The following is a 26,084-nucleotide window of genomic DNA, read 5'->3' as shown; positions in this document are numbered from 1 at the left end:
TTCTAAAGACTTGTCAAAACCTAAGCAATGCCATCACCTGTTGAACTATTAGGATACAAAGCCTTATGCAGAATTTGGAGGAATCCTGGGAAATTACATGGCCAGCATTATTGATAGAACTCTCCCCGGGTCTCGCCAGGGACCCCAGTGGGAGCAGTACCACCCTGAGCTTCTCTGGCGGTACTGCCCAAGTCAGTTTGTTCCTCTCTCCATCATTTTGGATTATAGTCTCATGGCAAGGCTCGCAACCTTGCTAGGTAGACTGGATGTGACATATCAAAGTTGATCGTGCATGCCAAGGTAAAGTGGTTGGAGCCCTTGTGTACACGTGCACACGCTTGCTGGAATGCCAGGAAGGGTGAGAAGGGGAAGGCTGCGGCATGGGTTAAAGAGGAACAACAAACATAAACTTGAAGGCAGGCCTCCAGGACACTGCTTCCTGGTGGAGCCAGGCTGCTTTTCTGTATTCATACCAGCGGAGCTAGAGTTGAAAGAATCTCTAGATCATGCAGATTCACAGCCTGAACTTAAAAGGCTGCAGGGGCTAAGGGGGCAGTTAACACAACAGATAGTCCTGGGTGCAAGCAAACAAGGGGAGGAGGTGAATTATTCAACACAGTTTCCTCACCCCTTGGTTACCTAGGCTGAGCATGAACTCTTGTCTCTGTCCCTTCATTTAACTCTAGAAACTTTAGTCTAGGTGAAGGGTGGGCAGAGAGGTGCAATAGCCAATCTCAAGCACGAAGGCAAGCATTGCTGCTGAATGTGCTTTCCGATACTTCTTCACTGTGGGTAGCTCACGTGATTTAGATGAATTAGCCATTGTTTGCACGCGTTACACCAAGTTGAAATAAGGTAAAACATAAAAAAGAACTTGCCATTCAATGTTAGTTAGCTCTAGTAAGATGTTGCTTAGCAACAAGGCAAGGGGCGACAAAATGTGCACAACTGAAAGGAACGTGACTGTGAGGCATCCAAGTTCGAGCACATCTTGTCTGGGTCCTCAGTTGTGTGCCGTCAGCCTCAGTGCTGGAAGCTTACAGAAAGCACGAATAACGCATCAAGATCACAGCCATTTTTCTCCAGGTGCTGCTTAAGGCTGGAAGTTATCCTTAGACTGAGGGTGTGGGACCCAGGAGAGTTCACAGGCTTCTGCCCTTCCCTTTTCCCTAATATCCGGGTGTTAATAAAATGATGCCTGTATTCTTTTCTGTGCCGTTAGTCGCTCAGAGCAGGTCAGAAATGTGTCAGTTTCCATAAAACAAGGGGGCAGAACTAGATTATTATTAAAGTCTCCTTTGAGCTTTTCTATTTGGCATTTCTGTGATTTCTGGTCAAAGGAATATGACTAATACCACAGGCATGGGGGGAAGAGGGGTGCGCATGGAAAATGTACACTTTAAGCAAGGTTGCCAGTGGAAAAAGTAGGGGAAGCCTGCGGGTGGCCCCAGGCAAGAGTGGCACAACCTTTTTCTCTCCACTTGGGGGAGCTGGTGCCTCACCAAAGGCTGTAGTGTCAGCCCATTTCGCTTCCCAAAGTAAAACAACTTATATGTGGCAAAAAGGAGGGAAGACATAGACCCAAATCCAGACAAACAAGTGTGTGTGTGTGTGTGTGTGTGTGTGTGTGGTGTGTGTGTGTGTGTGTGTGGTGTGTGGTGTGTGGTGTGTGTGTGTGTGTGTGTGGTGTCAGGACATGATGACATGAAATATTCTCTCTCTCCATCTCTCTCTCCTCCTCCCTCTCTCTTGCATATGAAGAAACGCGTCTTGAAAACCACCCATTGCTACGCTCCTGAGGTAGAACTTTCCCAGAAGCCCCGTTTTCAGCATCTGTCCTTCCTCTCCCCACTGTGCTCACCTCACATCTTTTCACCAGTCTACACCCCTACATCTCACTACACCCTCCCCTCCCCCTCCCCCAACTTCCTTTCCTTCCTCCTGCCCACCTACCCCCTCTTCTTCCTCATCTCTACGTTGTCTCTGCAGTTTGGTTCATTTTCTCATCTGAACAGACCCCTCCCTTTTTGGGCCCCCACCCACGGGCCACCTTTCTCCCTCAGTCTCAGAGACACATCTGTGAGCACCTAACACATGGGCCAGCATCCATCCCTGATCATCACCATCCAGGGCGGCTTTGAACCTCACTCTTACAAACTCTTTTCCCACCCTGCCTGTTAGACTTGTTGGTCTTGTGCCTTGGTGGGCACGTGTTCAAATTCTCCCTTTCCATCAAAGAAGCCATCTCCACCTGTAAAATCTCTCTTTTAGCTCCATCTCAAATGCCCCTTCTCCGTGAATGCTGTCTGGCTACTCCATTGGACACCCCCATCTTCACTCTTTTGAACTGATATCTTTTACCTTCCTCATTGCTTCTCAGAACTTTCTGCTTTTCACGACAGGTCAGAGCCTGTATTACAGTCACCACTGGATAGTTTCATTTCCTAACAGGAAACGGTCTGATCCAAAGAAGAAACTCTCGGAAGATGATCAGAATATGGCCCTGGCCAAGTGTGGCGGCCCACATCTTTAATCTCAACGCTCAGATAGGAGAGACAGGGGGGTTGCTGTGAGTTTGAAACTGGCCTGGCTTTATAGTGGCTTTTAAACCATCCAAGGGTACAAAATGAGATCATGTCTTTTAAAAACAGCAGTCAGCACTTAACAGCTCTCCTGGCATCATGGAATTCTCCCAACCTGCTCATCAGCACTGCTGCGTACCCTGGCTGCTCCTGGCTGACCCTGGCCTGGCCAAATCCTAGCTTCCAGACATGCCCACAAGGAAGGAGTGCAGTATATGGGGGCAGGGGTGGGCTACTGGCCTTGGTTGTTGGCCCTCAAACTTGCTCTAACTGAAAACATGAAAACAGATTTTTTTTTTAGGTTATTACTATAGAGGTGTGGGACCCAACTGACGCAGCTGTAGAATAAATAGGTAGAGATGTTCCTTAAATAGCTAACTGTGAATTAAAATGTCTGGCTTTGACGGTCACACTGGGTAGCAAGCACCACAATGTCTAAGGAGTGGGGGGCAGGGAGAGAAGACTGAAGAGGTTGTTGTTACTTCCTGGAGTCCATGTCTGATCCAGAGGGGAGTGAGTGCGTGCGTACATGCATATGTGTGTGTGTGTGTGTGTGTGTGTGTGTGTGTGCATGTGTATCTGTGCGTATATGTGACTCTGGCAATATGCTACTTCTTCTCTAGTGTCAATCATTTTAGTATAAATGAAGGGAGTTAAATCAAGGAACTCTCAACCTAATAGTTGAGAGGACTCTCTGGACCCCCACAGTCCATACTGCATAAAAATGCTATTTTCAAACTCATACGAATATGACTAAATCTTCAAATAACTAAAAGGGAAGAAACAGAACTGGAATTTAACTGAAAGATAAGTATTTTAACTAGAAGCTGTCATTATCGAAGCTGAATATCTAACAAGGAAAAGCGAAACAATTGTTTTTTTTTTAATTACAGATTTTAGATTAAGCAAAACTACTCTTTGGAGGATCTATTTATAGAACACACTCTTTTGTCTAAGTGTTCCAGAAGGCTTAGCAAAATCCCCTGGAAATAGGTCTAGGTTCTGTGCAGACAGTACAGTCACTTTCTCTTATTTAGCTAGAAGGGGATAAAGTGCAGTGCGGGAGTTGAGGGCAAGGCTCTCGTCCCACTTCACCTTCTAATTGGGATGAGACTACTGCTTTTGTGTACTAAGTCCTGCATATCCTAACATCTGCAAAGACAAAGGTTTGAGACAGACCCCACCCACTTGAACACATATACAACTAATCTTGGCAGTCATTTTTCAGAGACACCATTTAGACGGATCCATAGTAACTGGCTGAAATGCAATGTCTTCACCATATAACCTTTGATCCAGGTGCCAATTTCCCAGTGACACAGCTAATTATGTCATTAAGGTGGGTCTGACTACTGTCAGTCCTTTCTCTGAATTAGTCTCCCACAGTCCTTCCTCTTCTCCCCAGGCTACAGACCAGTCATAAGAAGAGTACGTTTCTCTGAATAGACAGCACTGAATTGCTATGATTAAAACATAAACAAATGGAGTGAAACAGAAGCCCCTGACACACTCAGGCTAAAAACCGATCGTTTCAGAGAAGTACAGCATCCCTAAAGAGTGAGTGGATAGGTGTGATGGCAACTGCGTATCTTCTTGCTAAGAAGCTCCCAGGAAACTCATTCATTTAGAAATCCCATTCTGCTGGTCTAGGCCCTCTGGCAGTAATGCTGGGGGGGGGGGGGGGGGGCATATATAGGAGCTTTTCTCTGTCCTGAGATATTCCCAAGCAATTAGTCAATTATGACTTGAATAATTAACATTATTTACAAGTTACATTATAACATTAGTTACAAGTTTTCAAGATGTAATTTTATTTTTTAGTCCGTCCATCCCCCCATCCATCCATCCATCCATCCATCCATCCATCCATCCATCTGCCCACACACCCACCCATTCACCCACCCCGCAACTATTTACTGTAAATTTTATGTGGTACCAGGTTCATGGTATCAGGTATTGAATAAATAGAGGATGTCAAGGTTCTCCTTAGTTTATAATCCTGGTATTTCCTAAGTTTAGCCAATTACCCTTTTATCTTTATTTATTAGAGATTTTAGAATTATTACATTCTCTCTACTAATAAAAACCTGTGTGGCTTAAGTAGAAAGCACACACTATAGTAAAACCCCAGTCCGCAGCTTGATACTCTTGGATGTTCCTTCAAATTATTGATAATTTAAAACATCAATTTCTTTTAGTCAGTAGCCTTCTAAATCTATTACAGAGTTCCTTGATTTAAATGCAGATATACAGCAATATAGAATTATTACTAGTATCAGTTATTATGTCATACTGCAATACAGTGGCTTTGCTGGCTAGATAGTAGGACGCAGGACGCACTGCATAAACACTGAGATCTCCTTGACCACGATGATGCCCCAGGCTATCCATGAGCCCTCGATTTCCCGCTGCAATCTCCCGAGTGCTGGGATCACAGGCAGGTGCCACTAACCTCTGCTTTCATTTTTGTTTTATTCTCTTTCCCCTTTCTCTTCTGCCATATTTGTCTTCTTTCTCTCAAGTTTCACAAAATGTTGCTCACTCAACTACTCATTTGTTCAGGTACCTGATTTTTATAATATTTATTGCTTCTAATTTACCATAGTCGAGGAAACAATATAACCATGAGGCAAAGAGGCTGGTGGGGAGGACAAAGAGATGTTGCTATGGGAAGAAAGCAGTTTAATCTTTGCCACATTGTTTAGTGGCCCAGGGCTGGCTTTCACATTTGCCTGGTTCTTTGCAGTGATCTGAATAGGTAGTACCCTTGGCAGTGCTGCTGGGAAAAGTGCCTACTCCCTCCCTTCACAGAGTGCAGGTTTCATATGCTTTAATTTGAATTTAAAAAGAATTTGTTAGAACTACATTGCGTAAGCTATAGGTAGGGTTGCAGCTATTTAGAGAACTATAAAACCATTTACCATGGATCGCTAGGGTGACACCCTGAAATCAGAATAAGAAGCAGAACTGAGCTAGGTATTTTGTTATTAACTGTTCAGTTTTAAAGTGAATATTCTTTCCCCTTGATTTCACAATAGCAGAGTTCATAAGCAGCACACGCTGTGGTGTCAGGATGTCCATATTTAGCTGGTATATTTGTGAGATAGGTTAATGATATTCAGAGACCATAGTCAAACAAATAAAGTGATGTGCTCTACTCTCTGCCAGTCTGAGTCTTCTCAGATATCCTGGAGGAGATGAGGTGATGCTTGGCTCAGATGATAGAATTTGGGGTCAATGGTCAAGAACAGATTTATTAGAGTCTTATTAATGACTGTCATGAAGACAAAATACCGTGTCTGGAGACTTCCAGGCTAACCAAATAAGGATGTTTATGATGGGTGAAGAAAGAGTGGGAATTTTAATCAAATAAATGCGACTTCAGCCCTGAGTTTCCTGACAGGTTAGCATGTGTTGGGCGCCAAAACTGATGCTTTGACAGGGATGAGTCCTCACAACAGGAACTCTCCATCCCTTTTGCACACACGCGTGCTCACCTGGAGGTCATTCTTAGCAAAGAGCTGTATGGAGGCTTCATTTTCCAGAGTGGGACTGTTCCACAGGGGAGCCATTTTTTACTTATGACTATTTAAATGTATTGAAATTAAGAGCGATACAAAGTGAGGTCCTTAGCAGTTCAGTAGCTACACATATATGCCCCGGGCTGTGTTGACAATGTACTTCCTACCTCTGCAGACAGCACCCTGGACAGTGCCATCGAGTCCTGCCTCAGGATGGTTTGCTACTTGTGCATATGGTTTCCTTGGGACTTGTGAAGCTGTCTTGTTAGCTCCAGGGTTGGTGTCTCAGCTCACCCAGTCCCCGGACTAGCCTCACCAGCTTTCTCCGCTGCAGACTTCCGAAGACTCCTGCTCAAGGACTTTGTGTCACGTCCCCCCTGTATCTCAAGGGTCTCTGTACTTGAATTTTAGAAACTAAGTTATTTTTACCAGTTGGTCATACGTATTCTTGCTTGACCATCTGCTAACAGCAACTGTGTTTAGCAGGCAACATAAAGGGTCCTTACATCAAGCGTGGAGTTGGAAAGATGGGCTGTGAGGTGTTAGTGTGCTAGGATTCTACTTCAGTGAGAACAGAGAGGTGATTAATGATGTCTTCTATAAGTTATCAAGAAATGTGATGTGCCAAATATTTTGGTATATCTGTACATATAAATGGTTGAGGGTAAGGATGATGGTATAGTCAGAATGGAGGAACTAGCTTGAGACAAAAGGTGAACAGGATTTGAAACCGAGAGACCACAAATAAAGGATGGTTAGTCCCAGGTGAATGCTGAAGTCAGGATTTCCACAGCCTTCATGGGGACAAAGCCACTCTTGCTTTCTCAGTGCTCCGACAACCATGCTAACTGAGCAAAGGAGGATGCTGTCTGCTCCTCGTGAGAACTGGAAACGGGCACCACAGAACAATTACTTCTCCTTCCACTAAGAATTCTGTACCATTGCGGAGACAGGAAACAAGAAACTAACTGTAAGATCCGACTGAATAAAAAAGACTGTGTCAGGAAAAACAGCAGGCTTACCAGTGGCTTTGATCCACTTGCTGGGCAGTCAGATGCCTGGCATTTACACCCTCAGTGTGCTCAATGGAACCCCCCACCAACATACTTGTTATGGAAGTCGTAGATTTCCTGGATGTTGCCAAAGATGATGTGCTCTTTGTTGAGGATCCCAGGGGGTATCTCCTCCACACCACTCGTCATTTCCCACAGGTAGGTCTGTAAGACAGTGATAGAGTCACCACTGGCAAGCATGCCGCGAGAAACCAAGATAAGAGGCCCCTCCACCCTGCGAGGCCAGAGGAGAAGTATGAGTGCATACGAAGTTCACAAGGCGAAGCGTTTAACAAGTGGAGCCGAAAGAGAGTACACCTGGCCACTCCATCACTCCGAGCCTCAGCGTGGCCGTGCACTTGTCTTGTTATTTATTAAATCTGTGTCACGGTTTGTATTTTGAAATAAAGTGCCTGACATACTCCCCTTCCCCATTTTTTTTGGGGGGGGGTCTGGGTCTAGCTCCAGCTTGAGAGAAGTGTAGACCTTCTTTCCCAAGGCACCTTAAATTCCCATGCATTTGCCTTTGACTCTGGAAGTTCTCCGCAACTGCATTTTTACTTTCCAGCAGAACGGCAAGAGTGCCGGGCTGCCCTCAAGGTGTTGCCAAGAGCCTGCATGCCTCTTCTGCATCAGGGCTGGAAACCGATCACTGTAAGACTTACCTCCAAGCACTCATGTAAGTCCCTCACATAAGCCTTCTCCGTCTGGAGCAGTTCCGCCATTATGAATCTAGGAGGAAATGAGCGGGCTTTCAGTTGCTTGTACACACATTGCGTCCTCCTTTCCAACTTCGCTCCCTCACCCCAGCACTTGTGACACTTGAGTGTTCCCACCCCCACTTTACCAGTGAAACTCTTCCCTCTCCTGAGTCACTCTCACCCAGGTCATTTGCTCTCCATCCCTGCTCCATGTCTGTGCTCAGCTGGTTCCACGCTCTTGTGCTTTTCTGCCCCACTTCTACAGTGCTGATACACAAGCACTGCCAACTGCATGTGTGCACAGGCATGTGTGTACAAGATACGGGACCACTCACACTGCCAACTGCATGTGTGCACAGGCATGTGTGTACAAGATACGGGACCACTCACACTGCAAACTGCATGTGTGCACAGGCATGTGTGTACAAGATACGGTGCCACTCACAATGCCAACTGCATGTGTGCACAGGCATGTGTGTACAAGGTACGGGACTGCTCACACTGTAGCACAGCAGTTAGTCTGAAGTGCAGTTTCCTGATCTTTCTCACAGCGCCCAGAATGCTGTCTGCTCAGTACTTTATAGACTTACACTGAAGTAGCTCAGTACTCAGATTAAATAGGTGCCAGGGCAGGCAGAGATGTCCAACACATCACTGAGCTTAGGGCTTTACAAAGTTTCTGTGAAGAACCAGGTTATATTTACGGGCTCTTCAGTCTCTGGCACAGCCACTCACCACAGATGTTGTAACATGAGAGGAACCACAGAGACAAGTGCAGATGTGTTCCAATGAAACTAGGCCACTAAAAGTCATACATGTCCCCATACGTAGTCTCTGCTTGATTTCCTCAACCAGTTAGTATATAAGAATCAGCTTTAGATTACAGAAGTATATAAAACAGAGGATGAGTCCAGTTTGGTGTGGGCCACAGTTTCCTGATCTCTGACCTTGGCTGGTCCTATTCAGTATTTAGGCAATACCTTCAGTGAGATTTATTTGCATCAAAAATCTATGGACACAACACTGGCACACTCAATATTAATTCATAATGTTAAGTGATTGATGCTCTTCAGGCTCCTGTGAACAGAAGTTTATGCTCCATCTTTTTCCCTCCAAAGACATGGTTTCTCTGTGTAGTCCTAGCCTTTTTGAAACTCACTCTATAAACCAGTCTGGCCTTGAACTCAGGGATCTGCCTGACTCTGCCTCCTGAGTGCTGGGACTAAAGGTGTGCACCACCGTCACCTGACCATCACCTAGCTGTGCTCTGTATCTTTAAGGAAAGGACTCCCTCCTTGGACCCCTAAATAACATAGTGGAGTTGAGCATGTATGATGTATGACTTCATTATCGTGCATCTATTTTACCTTTTCTCTCCATACTTTCTATTAGAAATAGTGCTTCTTAGCTGGTGTGGGATAATCTAATTTAGCAAAAACTATACATTTACACATTTATATTACATTATCAGCATCAGGTTTCCATATAGTTCATGGTGAGAACTCCTATTTTTTCAGGTGTTCTAGCACATGAAAAATTTGAGAAACTATATCCCCAAGGCGTGTCCTTTGGAAAACATGAGCAGAAATCCTGTGTGGGCAGTATCTTTCAGGGGATCGTCATCTTGGTGGGTTTTCCCTAAAGCGATGTCTCATTCTAACAGTGGTTGTCTGTTAAAGGGCTGATTTAAAGACTTCACTTGTACAGAAGTCAATTAGCCACTCTCTTCTTATTCTCACTCTGTTGGGAGAGTGGAAAGAGGGTGAATATTGGAGTAAACAAGCAGGAACTGAATTACGGATCTGCCAGTCACTAAACGTAAGATCAGATTCCCCAGACTGCAGCTGACCGCCCAGGATGGCTGCAAGGATTGAGTAAGTCGGTGTGAGAAGAGTGCCTGGTGCAGAGGATCCTGGGAAACGCTCAGAGGTTGGGTCTGTAGGCTGCTGTGAAACCACAGACAATCTGAAGGAGCACAGCCGGCCCTGGGAACACATCGTTGCGTTGGTTTTCCTTTCTTCCTGTTCTTTCTTTCCTGTTTCTTCTATGCCAACCTTCTTTACAATACATTCCTCCATTTTCTACACTGTCCCAGAAAGAAGTCAGGAGGGCTGGCCAAATACAATCCTCTCCTTGGCTTCTCTGTTATGGCTTGAACTGCTTCCCCGAGATTTAGTCTATCCAAATCCTCATTCCTCAGATCTATTGGAAATAACCATGACAGTACGGAGCAGGATGGGTCTCAATCCAACATGGCCAATGTTCTTGCAAAAGGTGAGATTCGCACACAGGCATAAATATTCAGGAAGAATGCCACAAGAATTCACAAGAATGTTCACAAGAATGAACATTCCACTAACAAATTAGGGGAGGGGCTTGGAGCAGATCTTTTCCCCACTACCCTCAGAGAAAACTGAACCTCCTCACTCCTAGGTTTCAGCTCTCAGGCTTCAGGACAAGTAAGTTTCTGTTGGTGAAGTCACCCAAGTTGTGGCTCTTTGTTACGCAGCTCTAGAACCAACACAACCTCACATGAAAGACTCTGACTCTGCACACCAGCTCTTGTTTCTTCAGGCTTAAGGAAGCTGTAATCCCCTTTTCATTTTTTTTTTTTTTTGTTTTTTGTTTTTTGAGACAGGGTTTCCCTGTAGTTTCTAGAGCCTGTCCTGGAACTAGCTCTTGTAGACCAGGCTGGCCTCAAACTCAGAGATCTGCCTGCCTCTGCCTCCCGAGTGCTAGGATTAAAGGTGTGCGCCACCACCGCCCGGACTTCCCCTTTTCATTTTGATAACATTAACCACTTAATCCCAGACACATTGGTTTCTTTCGAGCATCATTCAGACTATAATAAAATATTCTTTATAAAGCTCCTCCTATGATCTCTGCATATGGGTGATTTTTATACCCTCAGCTTAAAGAAAATAAAGTATCAAGATATCGTAAGATTGACATAGCTTATTCTTCCTGCGTTCAAGGCCTTGTAGTTCCTGAATGTGAAATGTGGATCAATAACCACCTCCTCACCAACCAATCAGGAGAGCAATGTGTTTCTGCCTTGCTGAGATCAAGATTCACTGAGAACGTACCCTTAAGGGATGGGATCTAGGATCCCTGTGGGTACCCCAATCTGCAACTGTTCAGGTTCCTTCTGTAAAACGGCATAGTATATGCATATAACTTACATATATCTCCATATACTTTATATAACTTCTAGATTACTTATAATACCCAAGACAGTGTAAGTGCTACACAAACACTTGCTATATTATACTGCTTAGGAAATAATGACATGAAAATAGTCTGTGTATGTTCAGTACAGGCAGTTTTTTTCCCTGAATATTTCCAACTCAAGCCTAGTTAAATGGGAGGATGTGGGACTCATGAATATAAAGAACTGGCTGAACTTGGAGAACAGAGCAAGAATCTAAAGATAAATTGGTCCTAGCTCTCTAAATGGATTCTGACCCTAGACATTTTTATTCTGAGAAAAATAGGATTCAATAAATGGATGTCTCAGGCAACTTCAGATTCTTCCATAATGTTTGAATCTTAGCATCCTCTGTCTTCTCGCTGCCTCTTATCCCTATGTGCCACCTGTGACACAGGAGTAAACTCGGGTATCAACTTTACCTCTGACCTCCACAATTCACTCTCAAGGCCAAATTCAGGGTGCATATTCCTTGCCATTTAAAATATTATTCACCAGGCAAAGACTGAAATCCATATATAAACCAGATGCAGAGGTGGGGAAGGAGAGACACTGAACCCCTTCCATGGCACCTTATTTTTTCTGGCCCAAGCACATCCCTAAAATTCAAGTAATAAAACTGATGCTATCAACTGCTTCTTCTTTTTTTTTTCCTTCCTTTTATCTCTCTCCCTCCCCCTCCCTCACTCCCTCTTTTCTTAGTTCGTTCCTTCCTTCCTTCCTTCCTTCCTTCCTTCCTTCCTTCCTTCCTTCCTTCCTTCCAAAGTTAACTCAGACTGGCCCTCGAACTGCCAATCTTCTTGCCTTAACCTCCTGAGTAATGCCATAAGAGGCATGTACCACTGTATTCAGCTATGGGGTTTATTTATTACATAATTTTGGGTATCTTCTTGTCTCCCAACTAAGGTTTCAGTTCCAGATCCAATAGTATTCCATAAATGTCTCTTGCACAACTGTGGTATCCCTGTTACTCTGGCAACCACTGGTTTATATAAGAGGGTATAAAATAATCCTATCACTGAAGAGTTTATACTCTAGTTAGTGAGGCATGACCACAGAATAAGTAAAAAAAAGAATAGACGTTCAGAAAGGAATGGAACAGGGCAGCAGGGGATGTAGTAGGAGTTCATGAAAGCATTTGGTATGAGCTGGACTTTAAAGGATCAATAGAGTGGAAAAGGGGGACCAAATTAAACCACACACACATACACACACAGAGAGAGAGAGAGAGAGAGAGAGAGAGAGAGAGAGAGAGAGAGAGAGAGAGAGAGAGAGAGAGAGAGAGAGAGAGATTGAGAGAGAGATTGGGGGGGGGGAGAAAGAAAAAAAACCAAAACAAAACCAAAATAGGAGGGCACTAGGCTGGAAAACTGCATGAGTAACTGCATTTAATGTTCTTGGCAATGAGGAAGTCAGTGACAGTGGCCTGTTTAAAGTGTGTCACGTGACCTGGGAAGCACTCTGAAATAAAACTGACTTAGGTGGGGCCAGATGGTGGGTGTTGAGTCTGATCATTATTCAGAGGGCATTAGGAAACCATCTGAGGTCTGGAGTTAGTGAGGGACACTGGAGGAAAACATGGTGTGTGCAATGAAGAGGCAGAATTCTGGTTCTATTTATTACATACTGATCACGGCATTGCGGAGAGTTGCTTAGCTTCCCTGCTCTGATTTCTGTTACGTGAAGTGGTTTGGTTTGGTTTGGTTACTGTTGAGTTCTGACACTGTGAAGTAAAATTTGATGTTCTAAAGGATAGGTGTCCCCCGGGAAGTCCCTGTTACATGAAGAGCACTTGGATTTAGTAGGGAATGGAGAGGCTGAGAGATCTCCAGTGAGTCTCTCTTCTCAATGGCCATTCCCACATCTGCAGGTAGACCAGATGATACTGTCACAAGGGATGGATAGCAGGGAAGAGTAAGGAAGAGTCTGCTCGCTGCAGTGGGAGTTCCACCTCCCCCCACCCACACACATACTCTTTCTTCCGAGCCGACTTTCGCTTCTCTTCATTGACCTCATGGTTAGCGTCTCGGAGCTTAACCTCACGATCCGAAAGGCTTGCTGGGATGATGTCCAGTTCTAGGTCCTTGTTATCCTGCATGAGAAGTGTCACAGAGGTCAGGTCACCTTGGTGAGGTCTTAGGGAAGCGGTGAAAACAACTTCACGGAAAATGATAAGATGAGGGGGGTGTCCCAAGGTCCCACCCACAAGCCATCTTCATAGGGTAATTCTTGCTTTCAAGGAAAAAACCATATAGGATGTTCTGGCCAAACATTTAGTGCTACTATCTGTAGCTACAGACATTACGTATCTGATTTCCAGACCTCTGGTCTTCATTAAATCTAAACAGAAACTAGCCAGAATTGGTTCTTCATCAATAAAATAAATGTGAAACAGAAATATAGGAAAACACTGAAAACCTCTCATTTGTCAAGAGAAAATAACTTTTTTTTATTTAAACAAGCAGTTTCCTGTGGAAACAGGAACAGAATACCTGATCAGTGACTAAACCCTGTAATTGCTCGTCCCTGCTTGCTTAAACCATCACTGGTATTATGTATGATGGGACCCCACCATATGCACACAAAAAACCCCTCACTGCCTGGGGGAGAAATTATAAGTCTCAAATTTTAGTGGTTTGACCACTTTACTCAAATCTGCTCTGCCTCAGACCAGAGGGTTGTTTAAAGATATATGAGTTAGAAGTCCTAAGAATAAGTGATAGGCTGGATTTAGCTTTTTAATTCATAGGTCACTGACCTCCATTATAAAAAAGAGATTAAAAGTCAGTCTTCCTTTGTTTCGTGGAACTTCGTATCTTCTTTCAGTTGAAGTGTCAAACAGCCTTCGCATAAACTGTGACCCTTATTCCTGAGACCCATTTGCATACGTGCTAGGGACTCTAATCATTGGCTCATTAACATAATTGGTTAGATGACAGCGCTGATGAGATCAAAGTAAAGGGTTTAGTCCTCAGAGCCAACAGTTAACTACACAGGAAAAATAAAACAAAACCAAACCTCTGCTTTGTATTCAGAGGTCTGGCTCCTGGCTAGCCAGTTCTGCAGTACATAGATCATGGGTGTGTGTGGGGGGTGGGGGGGCTTGAAATGAATGGATCAGTAAGAGTTCCCCAAACCTATCAAAAATGCACGAGGTTCATAGGGTTCACAGCTCAGAAATGTGCTCCCTCAATGAGGCTAGCAGTACTGAGGGAGAGAAGGGAAGGAGCTCCGGCGGACAGCACCTGATACGCACCTCCGTGTTGACTCCCAGGGCTTTCTCCAGGGTGTACCGGTACTTGCCCATCCTCAGTGAGAAATCTCGGTAGTGCTTGTCCACTGTGGTCACCCATTTCCTTATTTCTGTGGCATGGATGTGGCCCTTTTCCACAAAGCTGTCCGCTAGCTGGATCAGAAGCTTCACCTTCTCTTTCGTTTGCTGTCCAAGAGATGGCCTAACATTACTGGATCACATTATTCCCGGGCCCCTTTGCCCTAAGCTCCCCCTCTGCTCTGCCCAGCAGCCATAGGTACCTCAGCTGAGAACTGGGTTTACATGACAACTTTGTCACTTACCTTTCGGGTAACCTAGAACAAATTATTTAAATCTCCCGTGCTCTGTCAGTTCCTCTACCCATAAAATAGGAATCATAATAGTACCTGCTTCATAAAGTCACCACAAACATTAATGGGCCAACACTATCTACTGCCTAGAATATGCCTGCAGCACAGCAGGTGTGCACAGGGGCCACTATAAGAAACCTGGCAGTGGAACACTGTCTTCCAGGCGGGTTGTGGCCACACCCTCTTGGACTGCCAGCAGCTGTGATCGCCTAAAGGAAACCTGTACAAGATTGACCTTCCATCATGGAGGATGGATAGGGCTCCAGAGACCCTACCCTTCCCAAGGATTTTAGACAGTTAAAGGTCATTGGGGGAAGGATTCACAAGGCCATGCCAAGTCTAAAAGACACATAGCAGTTGCTGGGATCAGTGACATTTCCTTCACTGGTGTAGTGGCCTGTAAGCTTTCCATAGTCCTGTAAGTAACCCCTCACACATGTTCCTACTGAGTGGAACTGTTTCTTTGGTCTGTTTCCCTGGTCCCTTATCTAGGTGATAAGGCTTTTGCTCACATCTCCAGAAAAGGTTCAGAGATGTTAGCCATTGCTATTGATGTGAGGTTCTCTAATATCAACATAGTGATTTGGTGACTTATAGAGCATGTTACGAACACACCCGAGACTCATGTGAGTTTTACAACATCCTTAGGAAGTATGCAGGGGTGATGGATAAGTCTCTGCCAGACAGATGCAAAAACCTGAGGTCCAGCTTTTAGAGCTCACCCAAATTCATACCACCAACAGTGACAGCAGCATTTGTCGCTGATCCTTTGTTCCTAGTCCCTGCTCGTCTCTGTACCCGAGGCAGGCACTAAACATGCAAGCTGGCACAGGCTAGGATCTGATGACCCTAACTCACTTACTATGAGATTTTGTCTCTGTTTCTATTCCAGGGAGATAAAGTGATTAATGTAGTCAGTGCCTATTACAGGGCTAAGCAGCTAAAAGTTTGATGTGTTGAGTTAACTTCATTTGTAACAAGAATTTGTTCAGCATTTCCTCAGTCTACAATCCTCTGCAGGGAGCTGTGGGTTGAGCTTGGGAGCTTGGGGGAACAAATGGAGAAATAAAAAAAAAGTATTCATTTGCCCCTTCCTAAAATCTCCAGAGGGGACAAGATTTTCATACAAAATAGTTGGCGGCTCGAGGCATCATGTAATTGAATGTCAAAGTGAGAAGTATGTCACGGCAGAGGGACTTTACAATAGAGAAGATGAAGGCAGAGCAGAGCTGCATCGGAGGGCAGAGCAGGGCAGGGCTGTTGGGTAAGACAGGGCAGCGGAAGTGATGGCTGCAGCAAACACCTGCTCATATTTTAGCACACTTTTGAATTTTGAAACTAAAATTTCTCAGAAAAACCTGAGAAATCTTTTTTTTCCTTTTTGGAATCCGAGAGATTTTCTCTGTAACTTTGGAGCCTGTCCTGGAACTCGCTCTGTAGACCAGGCTGGCCTCGAACTCACAGAGATCAGTCCCTGAATTGCTGTTCCATCCCATAAGCCCCAAGACATTCAAATGTAGATATATGTAGAATATAGGTGCGTCCAACCTGCAGTCCCCAGGTCACACGCATCCCCAGAGAGACATGCATGTAGTCCAACACATTCGCAGGTGAAACCTCCCACCCCTGGAAGATGTTTACAATGCAGTCAGAGTTTTCTGTACGTCCTTTCAGAGGCCTGGGAGAACAGAGGAGACCCCGGAATCTGCAGCACGATGAGGAATCTTAGCAACCAACTTCTCGGTTGGAGATGTAATTTGGGGGAGCTTTAGGCTCCAAAGAAGACAACCCCAGACATGCTTTCCTTGTGCCCTAGGGCTGCATGGTTCTGTGTCCAGAGACTGCTCTTGTTGCCATAAGGTAAAGGTGCCCACGAAGGGGAGGGGCAGGATGACTTGGGGAGGGGCTGGGATGCTCCCTACCTTGGCGGGCACCCTGAACTCCCCGTATTCTTTCAGTAGCTCCTGAGTCTCCTCTGTGGTCTCTCCAGTGGAGGTATGTGTTGAGAGGTAATATTCTCCTGTTTCTTGGATCCAGTCTAACGCCTGTAGGAGGAAACACCACCATCAGTTGCCCAGAAGGCAGCTGTCAGTAGGAAAACCTGCCGTACTGTGAGGAAGGGACCCAGGAAAGGTGACAGAATGGTGGGCGTGTATCTCTGAGGGAGTTATTTTTAAAAATTCTTTATTATTGGAACAGCCCACCACAAAGCAGTAAACTGGGGTCCTATCGTATGTCAGAGCCATGACTATCTATGTATTTATATATAAACGGGGGGGGGGTATTCTAGGTCAGACCCAGTGAGTAGCTGTGTATAAGCTGGGGGTTATCATGAGTCAGACCCCATGAATACCTAAACAGCTTATCATGACTTCTGGTGTCAAACTCAGTACTGAATGCCTAGTCAGCCTAAATTACTGACAAGGGGAACCTGGCTATCCCTATTCTGTCCTCGCCTGTCATCTTGACTGTGCCTGCTACTGTGGCCATCTGCACAAGGCCCAGCAGTGAGGCAGAGCCAAGGGAACTCTGGACATACCTGCTTAGCACTGCGCTCGAACACCACGTATTGCTGACACTGGTCTAACCGCCGCTTCTTCAAGGTCCAGAAGTGCAGGACGCGGTTCTCCCTCTGCAAGAGCTCACTCAAGATGGCTGTGGGAAGAGGAGGTGAGCAGCAGCATGGGACTCTGCACCAAGTCCCAACTATGTCAGTCCCACTACCCAGGGGAGGGACTTACAAGCCTCCCTGTGGGACTAATAGAGCATCAGAAGGAAGGGGATAAAATCTGGAGACAGACGCAACTCCCCTGGGGACCACGAGTGGGAGAGCATGGTTGGGACCTGTTTCTGAGGACCTGACAGTGGACCACCGCAGACCCAGGGTCTCTTGGCACCCATCAGTCCTTACTGTAAGAGGCTTTGGAAAGTGAGCCCCTAAGGCAACAACTGACAGTTGACCTGGAGGCTGGCAAGCATGGGTGGGCTCTGCTAGAACTCTTAGGCATTCCTGAGGAGCTCTGGAGGAGCTGAGCAGTAGTGAGAATGCCGGGAGCCCACATAATGAGCCACGATCTCCGCCCTGCACAGGAGTTAACCAGAGGGCACTTTAACAGCAGAGCTACTGTTGCAGCTTCTGAGTAGAGGGTGGGTGGAAACTGGGCTGCATGCACTAGGGTCTACTTGTTGTCTTAGGCCCAGACTCCACACAGCTTTTGATATGATCCTAAGGAAGGCTGGAAGATCTTCTTATGTTGTTCCTAATGATACTATGAGAATATAAGGCAGTCAGCATGACAAAGGAGCCAGAGGAGCCATAGGAGGTATTCATCCATCTCCTTATTCGCTTAACACTATCTTGTCATCTGGATTGCTAGCTTGATTGATTGACTGGTTTCTTTCTTTTCTTTCTTCCTTCCTTTATTTATTTTTTTGAGCCAGGGTTTCTCTATGTAACAGCCCCGGCTGTCCTGGCACTCACTTTGTAGACCAGGCTGGCCTCAAACTCACAAAGATCCACTTGCCTCTGTCTTCCTAGTGCTGAGATTAAAGGTATGTACCATCACCACCTGGCCATAGACTGATTTCTTAAGTGTTTTAAATAATATGATCTATGCTTGAAGCAAGCAAATGCATTTTGTTTTATATTTACTTATTGTTTTCTGCAAACTATTAAATGTTGGTAAAATATACAGAGATGAGGACATAGATAATCAGTTTATTAAGCATTCATTATGTGTCAGGAGCATTTTTATGATACTTATGATGTGTGTATCTTTATGGTCCCCCCTTTGCAGATGAGGAAACTGAGGCAGTCCTGCATGGTCAGGCTCATTCAGATAGGAAGGAGCAGAGCTTGGAGTTAGGCAGGATCCTCTGACTCGAGACCACATCCTTATCTACCCTTGGTCTCCCAGGTCCCTGGTGGATGTCAGATATACATTATTGAACTTTTCTGAGATGGTACAACCCAACTGCAGTGTCTGTACTTAATAGTTTCTGTTGATTTTACTTATTCCTTAATCCCCCTCACTTCCCCTGTGCCTAGAGGTTTGACTCCAAGGATAGATTCTGTCTGTACCCATTTCAGGCTGAGAGGTTCCATAGCCTTCAGTGGCTCACCATAGATGCCTTCAGCAGGGAATTTCAGCTCCTTCCCAGAGTGATCAAATATACTTGCTCACTCTCAGACTGACTTCTGGCTCAGTCAAGGGACTTGGTTGTTAATCCACATGACACAAATAGGAGTTTGAAATGTGTCTATAGACTTGACCTGCTCCTTACCTCCCTGTTAGCACCACATAAAGAACTCTTGGGTAGCCTTGGACTCAGAGCTCAGAATGCATAGACAAAAACCTTAGCCAACATCTGGAGTCTGAAAGACACAGCTGAATTGCTGAGCTTAGCCATAGCAGCTGATGGCATACTAATGGCTGCCACATACCATCACCTGGACAAAAGATGCTCACGGTGAGCCACAGAGTTTTCGGTTGTTCATCAATCTGCTCCTCTGTTAAGACCCTAAACTGTGTGGCACTGGATTTGGATCCAGGCAGCAGATGAAGGGGAAATAGGAGGTCTTGCCTACAGTGTCTGCTTCTAGTAGGTGAGGGTAGAAGAAGCTGTTATCTCTTTAGCGTTTGTGCCTGCAGAAACTCTAGGTAGACAACATAGTCCAAATCCTGGACAGCTCCAAGCATTTCAGGTGTCACTATTCCCCCTTCCCAAGAGCTTTCATAGATGAAGCTTTACCAGCCCTCTCTGGGTATCCATCGCACGCAGTGGCGGTGTGAGGGTAGACTCTCAGCAGCCTGGCCTCACCCAGTCAGCCATCTGCAGAGGTCAGAACATATACTCTGAGATGTCCTGGAAGGTGACATGGAGTCAGCCACTACAGGGTCTCCTTCAAAGACTAAAGGCAGGAGCTCGGGTTCCTCCTCTTGTTTATCTCTTTCCAGTGATTTGGATCATCCCAACTCTCGAGTGATCCCAGCAGGGAAGGGAACTCTATCAAGACCGCCGATCCCCATTCCGACCATGGTGTCCCGAAGACTGGCTCACCCCTCACCCCAAGTCAGTTCAGGTCTTCTTCCCAGCCTTCCTCTCCAGAGCTGTGAATTTCTAACTGGACGAGAAAATGGGCGAAGGCTAGTTTCTGTATGGCAGGAGCAACCACTGGGAATGGAACGATGGCTGAGGCCAAGTGTGGTCGGATGATAAATAGGTGTAAACGGTCTGTGCTATTTTTCACATACTCACACACTCCATAGAATTCAGAGGCAATAAAGATGACCTAGAGCAGTAGTTATATAAACCCTCTCTGCCTACAGAACGCAGATTCTGTAGATCCGAGGGAGCCGGAAATTCCCTCTGTATTAGCTTCCAAGTAATATCGGCGTTCCTTAACTGGACTCCATGTTTTGTGTAGCAAACATTTAGACAACCTTTCTGCTAAGCAGTGTGGTCCAGGACTTGCAAATACATTTTAAAAACTTGGAGAAATCTTTCTGAACGTTAAGAAATGGACTGTGAATCACCAGGGCTGGCTTTATGTCATTTCATACCAAACTGTCTCTTCTTAAAGGAGAAGCACCAGGGAACTTGAGATCACCGAGGGTTAGGTACACAGCCTGTTACAGGGAGGGGAGGGAGAGCAGGTCTCTCACTCACGCATCTAACGGGACCTGTGGCTGGCAGGCCACTTACTCACCTTTTACTTGCTGTTCGGGTGCCCTGGTGTGGCTGGCAACACTGGGCATGCTAACGTTGTTCCTGTGGATATACTTGAGAAACACCTCAGCATTCCGCCGTGCCAGAGTGCAGGCCTAAGAGAGACAAAGAAGTGAGGCCGTCTCCAGTGGAATCCAGGACACGAGAAGAAGCGCCTTTTTAGAAGGCCTAAGGACTTGAGGGTGATGAAGATGCTGCAGGGATCCAGTGGGAGCAGAGCTCTGGAGGTCACTTCCGGCTCACAGGGACACTAATTCCCATGCTCTGAGCTCTCTTTAAAACAAGTGCTTCTTTTTCTGTTTCAGACAGAAATCAGCCAGCCCTTTACTATCTATATGCTGCCTGGTCATTGCTAACGATCACACCCAGGCTGGTTTTCTTTTTCTACAAGAGAATACTTTTTTACATGACCACTGGTGGAAGCCCAGGGAACAGAAACCCACTTTAGTATAGTACATTTAGCAAACACACTTGATAATATAATTCTAAATCTAAATGTAAGAACAATTTTCAAATTTATTTGAGTGCCAATCACGTTCTCCTTACCTAAATAACACTAACAAATATTCTGTCTTTTTAAAAAATATTTTTAAAAGATTTATTTACTTACTATGTATAGTGTTCTGCCTGCGTGTACAGATCTCATTACAGATGGTTTTGTGAGCCACCATGTGGTTCCTGGGAACTGAACTCAGGACCTTTGGAAGAGTAGTCAGTGCTCTTAACCACTGAGCCAACTCTCCAGACCTAGCAAAAAACTCTCTTGTTGGGAAATACTAATCTTGAGGAAAGAGTCGAAGCCATTGTACACAACCGTCAGCAGTGGCTGGTGGAGAAGACCACATTTCCCTCATGAGTGGGACTGGGGGCTGGGAAGAGCAGCAGGAAGGAAGTACTTCAGATCTAGAATGCAGACCTACTGACAGAGGATGTCTAGTGTCCCCTAAGCCCTTATAATTTATAAATTTCTCTAAAAATAATTTTCCATAGCTATAAAACTAGCACATACTTGATTATTAATTTAAAATTAATACATTATCTGTGGATCAAACTGCTAAATTTTAAAATCTTATACTCAGCTTTTGAGCAAATTACGTACTTTCAATGACTGTTATATAATAACTATAACTTTTAAGTTGACAGGAACTCAGGCTCGTGAATCGGAAGCCATCGGCAGAGGTCCAAGGCTAAGGACTTCTAGATGGGTCAATCAATGAAAACAAACAGAAGGTTGTGTGTGTGTTGGGGAGCCATTTCCTGTACTGTAGGAGTTTTTCTTCAAGGCCTTAGGCATAAATGAAAAACACTGGTCCAAGAGGTTTTCTTTCTTTTTTAAATGAATCATTTAATTTTATAAAGAAATAATCTTTACGTTTTTCTCTCTGTGTGTGTATGTGTGTGTGTATGTCATATATATGTATGTGGTATATTGTGCAGGTGTGTGGGTGTACATGCCCACACATGCATGTGAGGAGGCCAGAGAAGGAGGTTGGGTTTCCTAGTCTGTATCAGAAGCCCCCAGGAAATGTGTTTCTGCTTTCACACAGAATAAACACTGATATTTGCTGCTAATTGAAAATGACTAGATTGATAAATAGTATCTGAATTTATTGATTAAAAGATTCATTTTAATAACTTTATTGAGTAGGCTTATGCTCTTTTCAGCCAAAAGATCATTTTAGGGTTATTGCTCAACGGCAGGGTGCTTGCCTAGTAGGCGCGAGGCCCCGCGTGCAATCTCTAGCAACACAAAAGAGAAAAAAAGCAAATTGTTTTTTATAAATTGAATGTAACTGAGTAAAAGCTTGCGACCATAACCATGTGATGGTGGAATATCCTAACACAGCAGTGACAATGACAGTGCATCCTATACCTGATGATACCAAAAGTGTCAGGAAAAGTAAGAAGCGAGTGTTTAAAGTGTTATCTTAGGGCCCTGACGGAACAGTAGTGGGTGCCGGCTGCTGAGAGGAGAGAGTGTGGCGGGGATCTGAGACCATGTGTGGCAGTGTGTTCTGACCTTCAGGAAGGCCTCCTTCTGTTCCAGATGCTTGCTGAGCAGTGGGATGACGTGGTCCATCTCTGCCGCCGGCCCCAGCTTGTCTCGCCCACCGCACCAGTCCTCGTCCCTCCGGTACTCCTGCTCTAGGCTTTCCAGAACACTGCACACCTAGTGAGTCACGGGAGAAAAGGCTCGGTGAGGAGCTGCGCAGCCGATGTTCGCTGCTGACTTCAGCAACAGAACTCTACACAGTGACGCTCTGCCTGTGAAATTCAGCCTGGAGATTCAGAGCAGCCACCACTGCCGAGATACTCTGAAGAGATGTGTTTGAGAACCTTGTGACTGTGATGGACTCGGGATGGAGACTGTAGAATTATCCTTTATAGCTGATGGCTAAGCTACAGGAGTTGATAGTTTCACTCAGGAATATGATGAGGAGTAAGAAATGAAGAAGCAGGTTGGATATTTAGGGGGCTTCAACATGATATATCATATATATATATACATATGACACATCACATACATATATACACATATATCATATCCATCTCACAATATATATGCATGTATATATTGTATAGCTGTATTGTTATAACCTTATGATAATTATGATTTATGTAGACCAGGCTTGGAGAAGATACACAGTGGCTTCCTTCAGCATTGTCCGTCAGGAGCCTCAGCAGTGGTAAAGGGGAAAGCTGCCTCTCTTGTGTGATTTATGGGCCATAAGCAAAAGTCATCTTTTTACTCCCCTGGGGACAGATGTTCAAAGTCCTACCATAAGGCAGTGACATCTTTAGGACATCTATTATAAAATCATATTTCTTTCTGAGGGAGAATACATTTGGATTAACCTCAAAGATAAATTTTTTTCTTTGCAGTTATAAGAATTCAGAGAGGCCATGCTGAGTGACCTTGTAAATGACCTCAGAAGAGATCAGAGCATTCAAAGAGAGTTCAGAGGAAGATTTAGGCTGAGGGTTGCAGTGGGAGTCTCACGGCAGCCTCCTGTCATTGCAGGGAGGGTACGGAAAATAAGAACCCAGCAGACACTTGCCTAGCATGCGGAAGAAGATAGATTCCATCCCTAAGGTGACAAACACAATGGAGCAAATGGAAAGCAGAAACCCGAATTCCTCTACTTCCCATCAATAGCACTGGTTACTTCTCAGACACAGAAGCAAGGGAGAGCAGCTGCAACCGTCTTGGCTTCCTCTGAAAAAGTCACACCTCCTGGGAAAGAGTATGTTCACTTTCGAGACAGGGTCTCATTAAACCCAGGTTAGCCTTGAACTTTCTATGTTGCTAAGGGTGATCCTGAAATTCTAATCAAGGGCTTGCTAGGCAACACTGTACTAACTGAGCTACATCCTTGTCCAAAGATGTGGTTTTTGGATAGAATGCTCACTGAATTATAAACTCAGCTGGATGACATCACAGCCACACATGCATGCCATGTCACGAGAAGTCTGTCCCTGACCTCGAGGTACCTGTCTAGCCCCATCTGTGCTACTGCCTTTAATACAAGACACAAAGCATGCAGGCAAGCTCAGGTCTTGAGAAATAGATAACAAAGATGCAAAAATATTAAGACTAAGACACTTGAGACCTGTTCGGTAACAGGACAGAGTCAAAGACTTGAAGTGGTCTTGTGAAGTAGATTCTGGATCCTTGACTATGAATGTATTTTAAGTACCTGCTGGTCAAGAAGGATAAAGACACATAAATGAGCTGGATGCAAGGTGCAGTTTGGAGTCTGGATATACCAAGCTCAGTGAAATCAGCTTGTCCTTAGATATTTCAACAGAAAACAAATGCCAAGTGTGGGGTAGCTTGTCACACAGCACTATTGTGACAACGGCTGACTGATACACTGCGCAAATCTAGTATTCATCACACCCAGTTTCTACTTTAACACCTCCATATTGATCTGATGAGTTTGAGAAATTTATGGAAAAAAAGAAGAAAATCCCCAAATGGTTCCTTGCTGTAAAGCGGGGAAAAGATAAGAAAGCCAATGGCAGGGTCCCCACAAGCCACTGCTTTATTCTCAAAGGTTAGTGCTGACAGGCCTGGCTTTTTGATGCTGTACCGCAGTGTGAGATAGGACACAGCCTCTTCCATCTTCAGCTCACTTCTCACAGCCTTCCCCTCACCTGCTCGGAGGTCTTGTAAAAGGCCACAGAGGCGTTGACTAGCTTCAGCCGGTCTTCCATCTTTAGCATGAGCTGCTGCCAGTGGAGGGCCACCTTCTCGGCACATTCCCGGATGGCGTCGGCATCGTAGTGGCCAGCCTGGAGCAGTGCCTCCGCTTTCTGCTGGACCTGCAGGGCGCTCTGGTGCGTCTTCTGCAAGGAAGTGGCGTGAAAGAGGGACTGGGCGCCAGGGAAGGAGAGCAGCCCAGGTGTGATATGGGAGGGGGTGGAGTGAGGTGTGGTTGGAAGGATGCAGAAAAGTTAAAGAGCTTTAAATGACTGATCCACTTGTCACGCCGATTAATATACATTATTGTCTCTTAAAGCACATTTACAAAAGGAAATCATACATTTTCATTCGTCTCTCAGGATGCTAACTCCTGACCCCATCCTTAACTTTTTCCTGTCATTACCCTAGATTTTAAAGACATTTCAGTTCACAGAGAACCAGGAGTTATGTAGAAACATGACCATTTTGTTTAATCTCCCTTTCAAATCTAATCATAAAATTGTTCATCACTGAACTCTCAATGATTACTGATGCAGCATTTCACAGATTAAGGAAGCAGATTCCCCCTTCAGCCCCCCAAACACGTCACACAAATCTCAGCTGGCAGTGCACACTCTTAGACATTAGCAATCAATTGAAAAGGATTCTGGCAAAACGGGTAAACTTGGCTGGCAGGGCACTCTCACCCTGACCCCTCACTGCCAACTCCTACCCCACAATTACTCCACCAAAGAAGCCCAGCAGCAGCCAAGGATGAGCAAGGCAGGATCCCATTGTTATCTACAAAGCCTTTCAGGATCTCACTTTATGGTTTCTGATTCTGGCTATCTGTGCTCTGCACCTTAACTCCAAGAGGATGTGGGGGCCTAGCTGGAGGACCAGGTGGAAGAAAAAAAACAACCACCCCCCCAATGGGGTTCAAACTTTGCAAGACAAAACACAGACGTGATTCCTGTGCTGACTAGTTTTTTTTTTTTTTTTTTTTTTTTTTTTTTTTTTTTTTTTTGGTTTTTCGAGACAGGGTTTCTCTGCAGCTTTTTTAGAGCCTGTCCTGGAACTAGCTCTTGTAGACCAGGCTGGCCTCGAACTCACAGAGATCCACCTGCCTCTGCCTCCCGAGTGCTGGGATTAAAGGCGTGCGCCACCACCGCCCGGCCCTGTGCTGACTAGTTTTACGTCAACTTGACACAAGCTGAAGTCATGTGAGAGGAGGGAGCCTCAACTGAGAAACTGCCTCCACAAGATCAGGCTACAGGCAAGCCGGCAGTGATTGATATGGGAGGACCCAGGCAATTGGATAAAGTGCCATTCCTGGGCTAGTGGCCATGGGTTTTTATAAGAAAACAGGTTGAGCAAACCATGATGAGCAAGCCAGTAAGCAACACCCCACCATGGCTTCTGTGTCAGCTCCTGACTCTGGGTTCCCATCCTGCTTGAGTTCCTGTCCGGACTTCTTTCA

At 45.2% G+C, this 26,084-nt stretch overlaps 1 protein-coding gene across 8 annotated transcripts in view; it reads right to left on the bottom strand.

Moving 5' to 3' along the window:
- Positions 1-26,084, bottom strand: part of Kalrn (kalirin RhoGEF kinase) — a 589,603-nt gene that overhangs the window by 211,754 nt on the left and 351,765 nt on the right. For 4 of the 8 annotated variants that reach the window (XM_038346659.1, XM_038346663.1, XM_038346660.2 and 1 more), the window contains exons 17-25: positions 24,577-24,795; positions 22,439-22,588; positions 20,399-20,513; positions 17,228-17,343; positions 16,611-16,733; positions 14,321-14,503; positions 13,038-13,156; positions 7,821-7,887; positions 7,211-7,320 (exon numbers count right to left, since the gene is read on the bottom strand). In XM_038346659.1, the coding sequence (XP_038202587.1) occupies positions 7,211-7,320; positions 7,821-7,887; positions 13,038-13,156; positions 14,321-14,503; positions 16,611-16,733; positions 17,228-17,343; positions 20,399-20,513; positions 22,439-22,588; positions 24,577-24,795 (1,202 nt within the window). The remainder of the gene's footprint in view (positions 1-7,210; positions 7,321-7,820; positions 7,888-13,037; positions 13,157-14,320; positions 14,504-16,610; positions 16,734-17,227; positions 17,344-20,398; positions 20,514-22,438; positions 22,589-24,576; positions 24,796-26,084) is intronic. The other 4 variants (XM_038346661.2, XM_038346665.1, XM_038346662.2 and 1 more) reach the window with 1 other exon arrangement.

The sequence above is a fragment of the Arvicola amphibius genome, chromosome 10 (genome assembly GCF_903992535.2).
Source record: "Arvicola amphibius chromosome 10, mArvAmp1.2, whole genome shotgun sequence".
NCBI lineage: Eukaryota > Metazoa > Chordata > Mammalia > Rodentia > Cricetidae > Arvicola > Arvicola amphibius.
Note: the sequence above shows the minus strand (reverse complement) of the source record. Positions and strands in the feature narration are given on the sequence as shown.